This window comes from Culex pipiens, chromosome 2, assembly GCF_016801865.2.
Source record: "Culex pipiens pallens isolate TS chromosome 2, TS_CPP_V2, whole genome shotgun sequence".
NCBI lineage: Eukaryota > Metazoa > Arthropoda > Insecta > Diptera > Culicidae > Culex > Culex pipiens.
The window spans coordinates 119,285,943-119,301,094 of NC_068938.1; the positions used below are offsets into that span (position 1 = coordinate 119,285,943).

General features: G+C 41.5%; 1 protein-coding gene across 1 annotated transcript in view; it reads right to left on the reverse strand.

Moving 5' to 3' along the window:
- Positions 1–15,152, reverse strand: part of LOC120423149 (uncharacterized) — a 70,125-nt gene that overhangs the window by 30,268 nt on the left and 24,705 nt on the right. Inside the window, exon 3 of the mRNA XM_039586830.2 lies at positions 10,695–10,824. Within this exon, the coding sequence (XP_039442764.1) occupies positions 10,695–10,824 (130 nt within the window). The remainder of the gene's footprint in view (positions 1–10,694; positions 10,825–15,152) is intronic.

Here is a 15,152-nt window from a genome sequence, read left to right on the forward strand (position 1 = left end):
ATAACTTCTTTTGAAATCACCAACGTCTATATCACCCTGCTGTCATTGAGGGGGGCGCTTTGTTATGATGTACATGGCGCTTTGTTCATGATGATGAATGTACATGGCGCTTTGTTCATGATGCTTTTTTTCGTCACGAGGTTCATGTAGTCTTTTTTTTGACAGGTTGACAGGGCTACATAAACAGGGACTGCTGATGGCAGAGATTTTGTTTATGTTACTTTATTTAAAATCATGATTAAACAGACTTTACTGAAGTAACTTTTGCTCATTTTTGGTGGAGAGGTAGCTTATTAGGAGTACTTTCAAATATGCAATAACCCAGAAAGTGTCAAAATGTACATGATGCCTTTTGAAATGTTACCGTCGATTTATACATGTATAAATGCAAATGTTTTTAAAGCTGCAATAAGTTTTGATAAATTATTACATTGTTGGGACCTTATAAAAAGACTGAAAAATTGGAATTAAAAAACAATGCGGTGCTAACATTTTGATGGTTTAAAATATTAAAAATAATTTACTAGAGCTACATGGGGATAGAAATATCAAAGTAATTGATCATCAATTCTGTAGAACCATTGTTTTGGACATTTTAACCCCAACAACTGTATTGTATAGTCGAAGTTGTAGTTCGGCTCAAGTTCGGTTAAAGTTTAATATTTGTGTTTGATCGTTTAGCAAAACGATGTTTTCCTAGTAATTGTTTTGACGAGAGAGCTGAAAGCGACGAAGGAAAAACATATATATGGGACGAAAGAGCAAAAAACGAGTCGGAGTTCTTTAGAGCGATCTTGAACCATGAAAAAGCCGCCAAAACCAACGGCTCCGGTGGGATCATTTGCCAATTACGTAGTATTTTCCTAAGTCTAAGGAAAAAAAGATTTTATGAAATTAATCATGTTAATTTTTCATCCAAGTTAAAATTAAAAATAAGGCTTGATTAAAAATAAATTGAGTATACTATCAGCACACAAACATCCGCTTGATGAATAAGATACGACATTTATGGACGGTTCCAGACCGATTGACCGCCTGCATCGGCTCAAGTGGAGTCGAGGTAGGTGTTTGTCGATGATGTACGGTACAGGTCGTCGTGTTTGTTTATGGCATTCCATTCAACCAGCCAGCGAGCGCTTACAATCAGCTGAAATAGGTAGAAAACAAATATCGTGCAGTTTTATTTACGAAGTTGGAAAAGGCTCGCACAGGTTGAGCTATAATAATAAAAGACCAAATAGGCTTTGATAAGTCGCCGATTGCTTAGTGCGATATGATGTGCGATACCTGCGGCAGGCTCGTCCCCTCATCGAAGAGATGAGATGTTCGAAACTTGAAAGATGCTGAGCTGATGAGATGCAATGGACTCCAGGGCAGGTTGCGGGAATCTTGGGAAACGGTAATTTATTTGGCAGTGAGGTCGATTCTATGCTTTCCAAGGGTTAATGGAGCCTAATGCAATAAAGTGCTACATAGATATATAGTAACAAAGGTTTGCACCGTCATCTTGATCCTCCTCATCGTCAGAGTTGCATCCAAGACTTGGCTCGAAAGCGCACATGCACCTCCACCTCACAAACGACTGGCACACGCTGTATCAGGAACGTTGATCAAAGCTCGGCACAATTTAACCTCTTAATTTTCTTCACTCATTCCAAAAGATCATCACAGATCATGTTATCTCATATTTTCCTCCTTTCCACTCCCTTGCATTCTACTCCCGCCTGTGTGAGAATTTTGCTAGCGATATTGGTATAGGGAGGTAGTCAGCTGGCTTAACTTTACCAGCACGCGGCATCTTTGATAAAACATGTGAATTGGTAAAATTTAAGAGGAGGTTCCGAATCTTGCAGATTGGCCAATCTCGAACGCCTACTAATTATGGTATATGGAGCTTGAATACCTCGAATTGATTGTGAAATCTGTACAAAATGAAGCTAAAGTAAAGGAAAATCATACTGCACTTTCTGGTTGCATTAGATTGTACAAGAAGGACACAATATATGATTTTGAGGAAGCTTTTTCTTAGTAGCATCGATGTAAATGCTTTGCTCATTATGATTGTAAGGGCTGAGCTGTAAGGAAAATTTACTTGACTTGTTCAAACCACCCACAACAAGTTAAATGTACTTTTTTGAAAATATTTGTTTCGCCAAGAGCAGGATATTTTCAAAACGAATAATAATCAAATAAACTTTATGTGTTTGCCAGGTGCCAAGTTTAAACTGCATTGAGTATAAGAATTAACCATAAATCCATAATCTTCAAAATAAAAAAAAAACAAACTTCAACAGCAGCATCAATTGCATGTTTTTTGAATAAAAATTAAGGGCTTAAAAATTATGCTGGAGATTTCTTTACAGCAGTACCGGAAAAGGTACCGGGAGAAATTCCCATGTCTCCTTAAAAACAGAAGGGAACAAGGGGGTTCTGGTATTCCTAAGCAACCTGAGCTAAAGAAATTACCACATACACATGGCGATACCCAGTCTTCAATTCTAGTGAATCGACAGTTTGCCCATCTCAAACATGATGTAATGTTAAATAACTTATTTTAAAAACTTGTTTAATACATAATGTTTGTGGTTAATTTATTAATTTATTATTTTCTTAAAAGTCAGCCTAAACATAATTTACATTGATTGAAAACATCTGACGTGAAGGAGTTTGATTCATTAACCCGGGCATGGTCTTCGGGTCTATAGGACCCAGTAGCACTATAAAAGTAATTGTAACTTTTGACCAAAAACACCTAGAGATCTGAAATTTTGTGACTTTGTGTATCTTACTAAGACACACATTCTGGCCAAAAATGAACTTCCGGAGGCCACCGGAAGTGCCCACCAAAAAAAAACTGACACCAATGGTATTCCGGGTCTATAGGACCCAGAAATGTTTTCGGCTGCCAAAATTCGAGATTGTAACCGATTTTGGATGTCTTGACCGCAAATGAAAGGCTAGGATGTCTACTTTCTGAATCCGACCGGCAGAACCGGTTTTGGACACCGTGGCCACCGGGAACCTGCTATAACCGAAAAAAGTCCTTTTTGAGGCCCCTACTTTGAGGACCTGTATCTCCGAAACGATTGCACATAGCAGGTTGCTTCCGGTTGCATTCAACAAATAATAACCTGAATTTTAAGCCCCAGAAAAAATAATTGGTCCATAGTGGCCACCGGTTCCGGTAACCCGGAACTTCCGGAAAACTTGATTTTTGCAGTTTTTGACATAAAACCGTCACACGGACCAGTCTTTTGAAACGGATTATTTTGCAAACCATTGCAGAAGGATACTACATACTACCCCTGACTGTTTGGTATCGGTTCTGGCCAACTGTGGCCAATCCGGAACCGGTTCCAGGGTACCACTAAAACGGTTCCAATAATTGTCACGCTAGAAACCCGTCATGTTGCATATCAAACTTCATGAAATTGCATGTTATGACCATCTGAGGTCATGCCGATGTCCTTTGACCCATCCTGGTCACTCCGGATCCGGTTACCGGTGGCCACTGGGGGACACTATCGGAATATGCAATGAACCCTATCATCCGACGTATCAAATTTCATGAAATTGAAAGTTATGACCATATGAGGTCATGCCGATGTCCTCTGACCCATCCTGGTCACTCCGGAACCGGTTACCGGTGGCCACTGGGGGACACTATCGGAATATGCAATGAACCCTATCATCCGACGTATCAAACTTCATGAAATTGAAAGTTATGACCATCTGAGGTCATGCCGATGTCCCCTGACCCAACCTGGTCACTCCGGAACCGGTTACCGGTGGCCACTGGGGGACACTATCGGAATATGCAATGAAACCTATCATACGACGTATCAAACTTCATGAAATTGAAAGTTATGACCATCTGAGGTCATGCCGATGTCCTCTGACCCATCCTGGTCACTCCGGAACCGGTTACCGGTGGCCACTGGGGGACACTATCGGAATATGCAATGAATCCTATCATACGACGTATCAAACTTCATGAAATTGAAAGTTATGACCATCTGAGGTCATGCCGATGTCCTCTGACCCAACCTGGTCACTCCGGAACCGGTTACCGGTGGCCACTGGGGGACACTATCGGAATATGCAATGAATCCTATCATCCGACGTATCAAACTTCTTGAAATTGAAAGTTATGATCATCTGAGGTCATGCCGATGTCCCCTGACCCAACCTGGTCACTCCGGAACCGGTTACCGGTGGCCACTTGGGGACACTATCGGAATATGCAATGAATCCTATCATACGACGTATCAAACTTCATGAAATTGAAAGTTATGACCATCTGAGGTCATGCCGATGTCCTCTGACCCATCCTGGTCACTCCGGAACCGGTTACCGGTGGCCACTGGGGGACACTATCGGAATATGCAATGAACCCTATCATCCGACGTATCAAACTTCATGAAATTGAAAGTTATGACCATCTGAGGTCATGCCGATGTCCCCTGACCCAACCTGGTCACTCCGGAACCGGTTACCGGTGGCCACTGGGGGACACTATCGGAATATGCAATGAATCCTATCATCCGACGTATCAAACTTCTTGAAATTGAAAGTTATGATCATCTGAGGTCATGCCGATGTCCCCTGACCCAACCTGGTCACTCCGGAACCGGTTACCGGTGGCCACTGGGGGACACTATCGGAATATGCAATGAATCCTATCATACGACGTATCAAACTTCATGAAATTGAAAGTTATGACCATCTGAGGTCATGCCGATGTCCTCTGACCCATCCTGGTCACTCCGGAACCGGTTACCGGTGGCCACTGCGGGACACTATCGGAATATGCAATGAACCCTATCATCCAACGTATCAAACTTCATGAAATTGAAAGTTATGACCATCTGAGGTCATGCTAACGTTCTTTGAACTTATCTGGTCACTTCGGAATCGGTTTCCGATGGCCACTTGGGGACACTTGTGGAATATGCTAGGAACCCTATCATCAGAAATATCAAACTTCATAGAATTGAAAATTATTAGTATCCATGGTTATGCCGACTTCAACTAACCTTACCTGATCAATTTGGAGCCGGTTACCTATGGCCACTGAGGGCCACTCCGGGACCGGTTACCAGTGGGTTTTGGGGAACATTATCGTAATATGCAATGACGGCATATCGACCAACATGAAATCAAACAATATTACATCTAAGGTAATTACGCTAACATCCCCTAACTCTATCTTGCTTTTGGAATCGGTTACCGGTGGCCACTGGTGTACACTTGTGGAATATGCGGAATAGAAACATATCAAACTTCATGAGGCCGTCTTTCTCTCAAACCGAGTGTTGCCGAGATTTGGGTGCAGAAACTCTTTCATCTAACCTTTGATTTTGATATTTTAGATATTATAGACACGCAAAAATCGGTATTTTCTCGGATAGCTAAACTGCACTATTGGCGAAAATCCTCTAAATGCGAATCCAAACATGTTTGGAACTTGCTACTCGGCATAACAGAGTCATGTTGTTTTGGGTACCAGGGCACTGCGGCATTGAAGGCATTGAAATGGCTGATGAACTTGCCAGACAAGGCTTATCAAACATATTCGTGGATCCCGAGCCGTTCCTTGGAATCTCAAAAAGTGCCGTGAAGCAAGAAATAACTAATTCGTCGCTTGTGTGCTATCTATCTCCTATCTTTTTACAGCAGACGTGTCACAAGATAGCACACAAGTGACGAATTGAGGACAATCGCAAATCGCTTCAATCTGGGGCGAGATGCGTGGATTGAGACAAGCGTAAACTTTTATCACTCCAAGTCCTTCAATTACCAAGAAACTTCTTGGCTTAAACCATAGGGAACTACGAATACTCGCAGGGCTTCTAACAGGACATTGTCCTGATAGATATCACCTGCACAAAATCGGCATGGGGCCTAACAACTTCTGTCGTTTTTGTTTAACTGAGCTAGAAAGCTCGGCACATTTACTCTGCCGGATAAATGGATAAACCATATCTGCAAAATAACCCCTCGTCTACCGATCCCATGGATACGAGTAATTTGTAGTATGGACAGAATCCAGGGTACATTACAAAAGATAGCCTTCTTAGGTGGTCGCAGTGAGCTTAACACAATTGCCCATTGTGAAAAAAAAAGTTTGATATTGATAGCCAGATTACAAACTATAGTAATGAGAAAATGGTGAAAGATTTTGTGTCAAAAATATGTGTAATATTACATGAGGAATTGGTGATTTTTCATCATAATAATATATTTATTATTATAGTTTCTGGTGAATTTTCATTAGGTTCACATTTTTACACATTTTTTCGGTAAAATTACTCAAAAAAGTGGTTATCCGAATTTTCAACATTCCAAAATTCACCTATTTTTTGCTGTGTATCAGAACCTACATGTAAACTGTCCTCATGCATTTTATTGCGATATAGAAGGATACAGATGTTGGCATAACCTGGGATAGCAATAATTTTCAATTTTATGAAGTTTGATATATCGGATGATAGGGTTTCTAGCATATTCCACAAGTGTCCCCAAGTGGCCATCGGAAACCGATTCCGAAGTGACCAGATAAGTTCAAAGGACGTTAGCATGACCTCAGATGGTAAGAATGTTCAATTTCATGATGTTTGATACGTCGGATGAAAGGGTTCATTGCATATTCCGATAGTGTCCCCAAGTGGCCACCGGTAGCCGGTTCCGGAGTGACCAGGTTGGGTCAGGGGACATCGGCATGAGCTCAGATGGTCATAACTTTCAATTTCATGAAATTTGATACGTCGGATGATAGGGTTCATTGCATATTCCGATAGTGTCCCCCAGTGGCCACCGGTAACCGGTTCCGGAGTGACCAGGATGGGTCAGAGGACATCGGCATGACCTCAGATGGTCATAACTTTTAATTTCATGAAATTTGATACGTCGGATGATAGGGTTCATTGCATATTCCGATAGTGTCCCCCAGTGGCCACCGGTAACCGGTTCCGGAGTGACCAGGATGGGTCAGAGGACATCGGCATGACCTCAGATGGTCATAACTTTCAATTTCATGAAGTTTGATACGTCGTATGATAGGTTTCATTGCATATTCCGATAGTGTCCCCCAGTGGCCACCGGTAACCGGTTCCGGAGTGACCAGGTTGGGTCAGGGGACATCGGCATGACCTCAGATGGTCATAACTTTCAATTTCATGAAGTTTGATACGTCGTATGATAGGATTCATTGCATATTCCGATAGTGTCCCCAAGTGGCCACCGGTAACCGGTTCCGGAGTGACCAGGTTGGGTCAGGGGACATCGGCATGACCTCAGATGATCATAACTTTCAATTTCATGAAATTTGATACGTCGGATGATAGGGTTCATTGCATATTCCGATAGTGTCCCCCAGTGGCCACCGGTAACCGGTTCCGGAGTGACCAGGATGGGTCAGAGGACATCGGCATGACCTCAGATGGTCATAACTTTCAATTTCATGAAATTTGATACGTCGGATGATAGGGTTCATTGCATATTCCGATAGTGTCCCCCAGTGGCCACCGGTAACCGGTTCCGGAGTGACCAGGATGGGTCAGAGGACATCGGCATGACCTCAGATGGTCATAACTTTCAATTTCATGAAGTTTGATACGTCGTATGATAGGTTTCATTGCATATTCCGATAGTGTCCCGCAGTGGCCACCGGTAACCGGTTCCGGAGTGACCAGGTTGGGTCAGGGGACATCGGCATGACCTCAGATGGTCATAACTTTCAATTTCATGAAGTTTGATACGTCGGATGATAGGATTCATTGCATATTCCGATAGTGTCCCCCAGTGGCCACCGGTAACCGGATCCGGAGTGACCAGGATGGGTCAAAGGACATCGGCATGACCTCAGATGGTCATAACTTTCAATTTCATGAAGTTTGATACGTCGTATGATAGGTTTCATTGCATATTCCGATAGTGTCCCCCAGTGGCCACCGGTAACCGGTTCCGGAGTGACCAGGATGGGTCAGAGGACATCGGCATGACCTTATATGGTCATAACTTTCAATTTCATGAAATTTGATACGTCGGATGATAGGGTTCATTGCATATTCCGATACTGTCCCCCAGTGGCCACCGGTAACCGGTTCCGGAGTGACCAGGTTGGGTCAGGGGACATCGGCATGACCTCAGATGGTCATAACATGCAATTTCATGAAGTTTGATATGCAACATGACGGGTTTCTAGCGTGACAATTATTGGAACCGTTTTAGTGGTACCCTGAACCGGTTCCGGATTGGCCACAGTTGGCCAGAACCGATACCAAACAGTCAGGGGTAGTATGTAGTATCCTTCTGCAATGGTTTGCAAAATAATCCGTTTCAAAAGACTGGTCCGTGTGACGGTTTTATGTCAAAAACTGCAAAAATCAAGTTTTCCGGAAGTTCCGGGTTACCGGAACCGGTGGCCACTATGGACCAATTATTTTTTCTGGGGCTTAAAATTCAGGTTATTATTTGTTGAATGCAACCGGAAGCAACCTGCTATGTGCAATCGTTTCGGAGATACAGGTCCTCAAAGTAGGGGCCTCAAAAAGGACTTTTTTCGGTTATAGCAGGTTCCCGGTGGCCACGGTGTCCAAAACCGGTTCTGCCGGTCGGATTCAGAAAGTAGACATCCTAGCCTTTCATTTGCGGCCAAGACATCCAAAATCTGTTACAATCTCGAATTTTGGCAGCCGAAAACATTTCTGGGTCCTATAGACCCGGAATACCATTCGTGTATGTAGAAAACGAAGACCATGGCCAGGTTAAAAAAACATATGAAGAAATCGGCTTATGCAACCGGCGAGGTAAAACCGAGTCGATTTGAAAAATATCCAAGTACATGATAATAAAATGTGATAGGCCTGTTCTCCCACCTACTCCTATGTGAAATCTGGCCATAAATTGTAAGTCCTACATGTTTATTCATCAAGTTACAAGTCTCTGGAACCACGCGCCGTAAATCAGCGGCACGTGTGCACTAATAGCAAGCAGATAATAAATTAATTGATGCGCTTCATTTCGCTGCCGCGCCAACAACATTACTTAAGCGGGCGCTGAGCGGGTGATAATTGCGCTAACAGGTGGCAACGATGACATCTGGATCCCTCACATCACAGCACGGCTCTTGAGTTTTGATTGCTCCCGTGTGTTTTACCTTTTTCTCGCCATCAATTTGAGAAATAATCTATTTATACTGCTGCAGAGCCGCAACATTAGCGTTAATTTATTCGATATCTAGATCACTAGTCAGGAGCTCCCCCCTGGCGAACCTCGTGATGGATGCTCCTCATCGGGCGGCATGCCGCGGCGCGTAAAGTGTTTTATAGAGGAGAAAAGCAACTCGCGACAAAATTTTGAGGCTAGGAATTTTGACAGGTATGATTTTCATAAAGTATTCGCCTCCTTTTCTCTCCCACAGAAAACCTGGGAACGAGGTAGCTGTCAAACTAGGCCAAAATGTTAAAGTCACTCACAAAATGAACTTTGAGTGATTTGAGTTCATTTCTGACGTCACGATTTTCTCCTCTATTGCGGCAGTGATACGAAAACATATGAAAACAAACAAACACTTTCTGGCGCGTAGCAGCAGCAGCAGCATGCCATGCCGTTGACGAAGACTATGACTTGCACAAGAAGAGTTACTGGTTGCACAAGCAAATAGTAGGCACAGTATCGGGTTCGTTCTGTCCCGTGGCAGATCCCATGGCCTCCCTGATGTATAACATAATTAGTTCCAATACTTTGATTGGAATACAGCCGAGGGGATGCGCTCACGCAACGCCTGCCTTGTGGACAGAGAGCATTCCGGGTGGTGAGGCAAGGAAGATACGCTACACCAAATCGCGTGAGGAAATTGGCACAGACTAAAAACGAAAATCGAGGAGAGAGAGCAAACAAAAAAAAACAACCAAAACCGATGCATCTGTGTGTGGTGGATTTTCGGAAACCTCCCAGAAGTGCAGATTCTCGAAATTGCAGACATTTCATTAGACACCAGACCATCCTTCAGCCTGCCAACCAATGGAAGTCGTCGGCACACACAAAACAACACAAATCCGTCGCAGCACGCGATGGTGTGTGTTTTTTTATGGTCACACGCACGACACTTGGCACTTTCGAACTAAATGACTTAATGTTTTAACACCATTCCATTATCGTCATCGGTGTTCTGCTGCCCCTGTTCGCAAGAGTGTCTTATTTGCCAAAGCATAGCATGCTGAGAGAAGCGGGAATACAATTTTGATCGTTCATAAAGCACGATTTATTTGAGAAACACTCAAGTTATGTAAGCTTGATCAAAAATTAACTAACAGAATAAGACAATACTACAATGTATGTGATTTGATGGTCACTTTGTTTGCCATTGATCTTGCGTTCGGGTGTAGCTACAAACGTTTTATTTCCTCTTCCTCCAAAAGTATACAGAATCATTTAAAAATAACCAATTGAAACGCAAACAGCCCATGAATTAGCATGTTACTTGACGTTCTTATCATTCATTGTTCCATTATCAGAAGAGCGATATGTGTAGGATGTCATTCATTTCGCGTCAGTTTTGAGTTTGATTGTTCCGCGTATTATGAATGACCAGTGCCGGTATGCGTGGGTGGGTGATGGGTTCGCAATGTCACAAGTCAATGAAAATTGGTTCCAAAAAGGTGTGTGTTTGTTTTTTGATGGGTACTCACGTGGACGACCACTTTGTCCGTTGTCGTCTGCAAAGACAGTGCCATTTTTTGCTGCTATCCGAACAAACTTTGATGAGCAAGCCGATTGAAGATACATGTATTCGGGTGTTGCTCCCGCAATCATCACCACCTGAAATAGATAAATGAGAGATGGGAGCTACTTGAAAATTTGCTTCAAACGGGTTTTCTTATAAATGTTTTTCTATGTATGGGAAATATTGAATAAGCTATGGAATTTTGTCATAAGTGAGCACCGATGGCCTGCCGTGAGTTTATTGGTGATGAGTACATTTTGAAAAGAACCCAATAGCGAATCAACCACTAACATATTTTTTTTAATATTCGTTTTACGTATTCCAAATTCCAAAGTAATCGGACCACCCCATAGATCCTTTCTAAGCCCTGTTACAATAATCATACAAATTAATGACCGTGCGGCGGCTTATTTCGAAAATCAGTCCAATTTAAGTGTCCCATAATGTAAGCAACCGATCAAATCGCTCAACAGCCAGCTTAATTAACACACTTACTTATAGAGTTAAATGGCACTAATTAAATGGTACGCACTCTGCACTCAAAGACCACAACATTTGCATGTGAGGTAATACACTCAATTAAAGAGCAGCAGTGATCACTGATTGGAACGGAATTTCGCAATCGTCAATATACCTACACTCGATCGGTCAAATGGGCTATAAGGGGAAACCTTACTGTTTGAGAGAGACACCATCACGATCGCACCCAAGCCGCGCTAGTGAAGTGTTTGCCAGACTTTGTGTCCGGAGACAGCCTCTGATAAAACATTCAGCAGTGCCAACGCGGTGTTCGATCTGGTGAATACTTATTTAATTGACGAACTGTAATTTCTGGGGTTAATCGCAGTAGAAAGAAGTAATTATTGAATTGAGAGACGAAAGTTTGGATTTTTTTTGTATATTTCTCTTAATAAAATTGTTAGAACAAAGTGGTCCTATTTCATGATATGATTCTGAAAACGTAAGGTATTTCCGTGTGTAGTTGATAAAATAGTACACAGTTTCTTTGGATCTAAAGAGAAAGCAGAAACTAGGAACATGCTGATTATTTCCAGTACGAATTCTTTTTCAATTTTCAACATGATCACTTTGGATGAGTGACAGTAACTGATACACAGACAGTTTAATTTTTGACGACGAGTTGAGCTCCAATTGGTTTCCAATATGGCCCTAGGTTACCATTGCCATGTACCAACCGGGTAGTGTATGAATTTTTAAACGCAGATTGACATTTTAAGTACACATATTACACAAAGGCCGAGTTTAGTGCGGTGAGAAATTTTCCCAAACTGAACTGCCGTTCTACGCATAATTGTCCCATGTCAGTTTTGGTCGATTTTGACTTTATGACATTTTTAAGTTTAGTTTGATGTGTACTTTAAGAAAAACACATAAAATCTGGTACTTTGTTAAGAAAATCATTAAAAGCAACACCAAGTCTGTTTGTCCCATCGTTAAACTTCTACGCATAATTGTCCCACCAAGTATTTTCTTACACGGAATCATTAGTTTTACTAAACATTATGTCTTGTTTACCTTTTGTAAAGCAAGAGAATCACAAATAAAGGTGATAAACTGCTAACTGGGGTGATTAGGGACACAAAGGGCGAATAGGAACCCACGGGACAATTATGCGTAGAAACACAGAAATCGATCGAAAAATTTCAATCGCGTTTTTCTCAGTTGCACTTTTTTGAACATGGGACAATTATGCGTAGAACGGCAGTGAACGCCGGCGGCATTTTCTGCTCCACCCTAGCAGAAAAGTAGGAACGTGTTGAATTTGATTAGCAAATAAATCATCAATTTAATGAATAAGAAAACACATAAAACCGTATTTCAGTACTCGCGCGCGCATCCAGCCTGGAACTGATCGATTGTGGCGCCGAAGTTAAAGCTTGACAAATAACGATTTACATATTTGATTTTTCTACCCATCATAAAGCTGGTACTTTTAGCGCGACATGAGCCGTATTTTGCCTCTTCTTGGAAGGTAGGTAGGTTGCTAAGTCACCACCTTTTTGTTGGTTTGCCAATATTTGCAAATATGTGAGAAACAAAACACGAGAATTCCATTGTAGCAGCTCTTGAACATGTTCTTGCGAATAGTTTAAATTGTTGTAGAATTGAATTTTGTATGTAAACTATTGTCCCGAACGAACACTAAAAAACGCGTAAAATGCTTAGAATGCAAATTTATATTCATGAGAAATCAGCTTATTTGAAATCTTAATTTGGAATAGCAACAAAAAGTAATTCGTTTGTTCAGAATTTGAGTCTTGAATTTGATTTTGAAATCTATAGGAATCTACAAGAGAAGCGACAAGACAATCAACTACAATCTATCGTTTTTCTCGGTAGATGTCTCTATCCCCCACCAATCAAGGATTGGGATCTCTTAGAAACATCTGCAAGAGACACCACATCAAAATTGGGACTCCGATTGCAGAGACATATGAGTCGTAGGAATCCTGATTCCTGATTGGATGGGGATAAAGACATCTACCGAAAATTTCACGAGCAATGTCTTTTGGTTGGCATCTACGATCAAACTCTAATGGGAGTCTTGACGCATCTCTCTCAGGATTCCTGGGCATCGGCATACGAGAGGATAAAGAGCATGGATCGGTAGTAAAATGGCACTGTGTGCGGACGGAGAGGATAAATCCCGAAATTACCGAGAGTACATTACTCATGGGTTCATTTTCCAAAAAAGTTCATCTATCAAAAAAAAAAAATACCGGTACCGAGACTCGAACCCAATGCCTTCGGCTTATTGAAGCGTGCCTTTGCCGTATGGGCCACTAGGGTGTAATATGGTTGTATGGAAAAAAATAATGTTGTCCAAATTTGGCTAGCACAGCAACTTTTTGGTTCCTTATAGGGTCCTTAACAACTCCCCAAAGTTTGGGAACGATTGGTTTAGTCCTCACTTTGCGCAAAGCAATTCAATTTTCCATACAAATTTGTATGGGAAAAATCATTTTTTTGAATTTTGATATTTAAAAAATCCACGTTTCATGCTATATCAAAACCGGATTCATATTCGGATGCTCTGGAATGTGCTCTACAACTTTCCCGAAGAGAGTATGGTGCTAACTTGCTCCTATAAAAAGATACAGCGTCCTCAAAACTCGTCTAATACGTGATTTTCGATCAAAAAACACGTTTTAGACGAGTTTTGAACACGCTATATCTTTTTATAGGAGCAAGTTAGCACCATACTCTCTTCGGGAAAGTTGTAAAGCACATTCCGGAGCATCCGAATATGAATCCGGTTTTAGTATAGCGTGAAACTTGGATTTTTTAAATATCAAAATTCAAAAAAATGATTTTTCCCATACAAATTTGTATGGAAAATTGAATCGCTTTGCGCAAAGTGAGGACTAAACCAATCGTTCCCAAACTTTTGGGAGTTGTTTAGGACCCCAAAAGGAACTAAAATAATGCTGTGCTGGAAAATCGATTTTGATATTACACCCTAATGGGCCACCATGGTTCGATGACTAAGTGGTGGTCATTTGTCCATATAAGCCACTCAATAGGATGAACTGTTTCAATGAACGAATGAACACGCGAGAGGTCTTTACTCACGCAAAATAGTACTTTTCGTCACGTTTCTTTTCGGGAGGACTATCCCCTCGGCCTTTAACTTTGGGTGTAGGATCTCTAAGATTAGGGCAGTCCCTGGTAGATGTCTCTACAATCGGGGCATTTAATTTAAATTGTTCGAAGCATTTTTCAGTAGCATGTAAAAAACAAGATTATCTCATTGTCACAGCCCAAGTAACATTTTTTGTTGCGGATCCTTAAATGCAACTATTTCGTAACACCCAAAATGTGCTATCACAACATAGTTAGAACACTCGTGGTGCCCTGAAAAGCGCACGAAAATTTTGTGTTGGCAACATTAAGCCACTTGTTTCAACTTTGTTACGACAAAGTTCCAGAAACAATTTGTTTGTCTAAATATGTCGGTAAAGTAGTTTGTTGTGCTGTCATGATGTTGCCATTATGTTGTCGTTTAATTTGCGCGAAACAAAAAAAAAATCTATTTGAACAAAAAAACTAAAGTGCCCCTGTCGGGATTCTGGACAGGTACCTTCAGATCTTCACACCTCGCCTCTACCACTGAGCCACGGATGAATTGATGAAAGGGCAAATGGTTGGGCTGAAGTGTATCTAAGGATTTTTGATTTCAATATTATTCTTAGCACACAAATCGGGCTAAGTCACATGTTGCAACAATGGAACCAATAAGTTTTCAATATGTTTCGATTACAAAACGAAATGGATGGTTGCAAAGTTGTTTTCAATTCGAAAGGTTTGCAACATTGCAACGTATTGTTGCTAAAATGTCATTTTTACGTTTCTACAGCAAAACAAAACAAAAACTGGACTTAGTCAAATTTATCATGTTGCC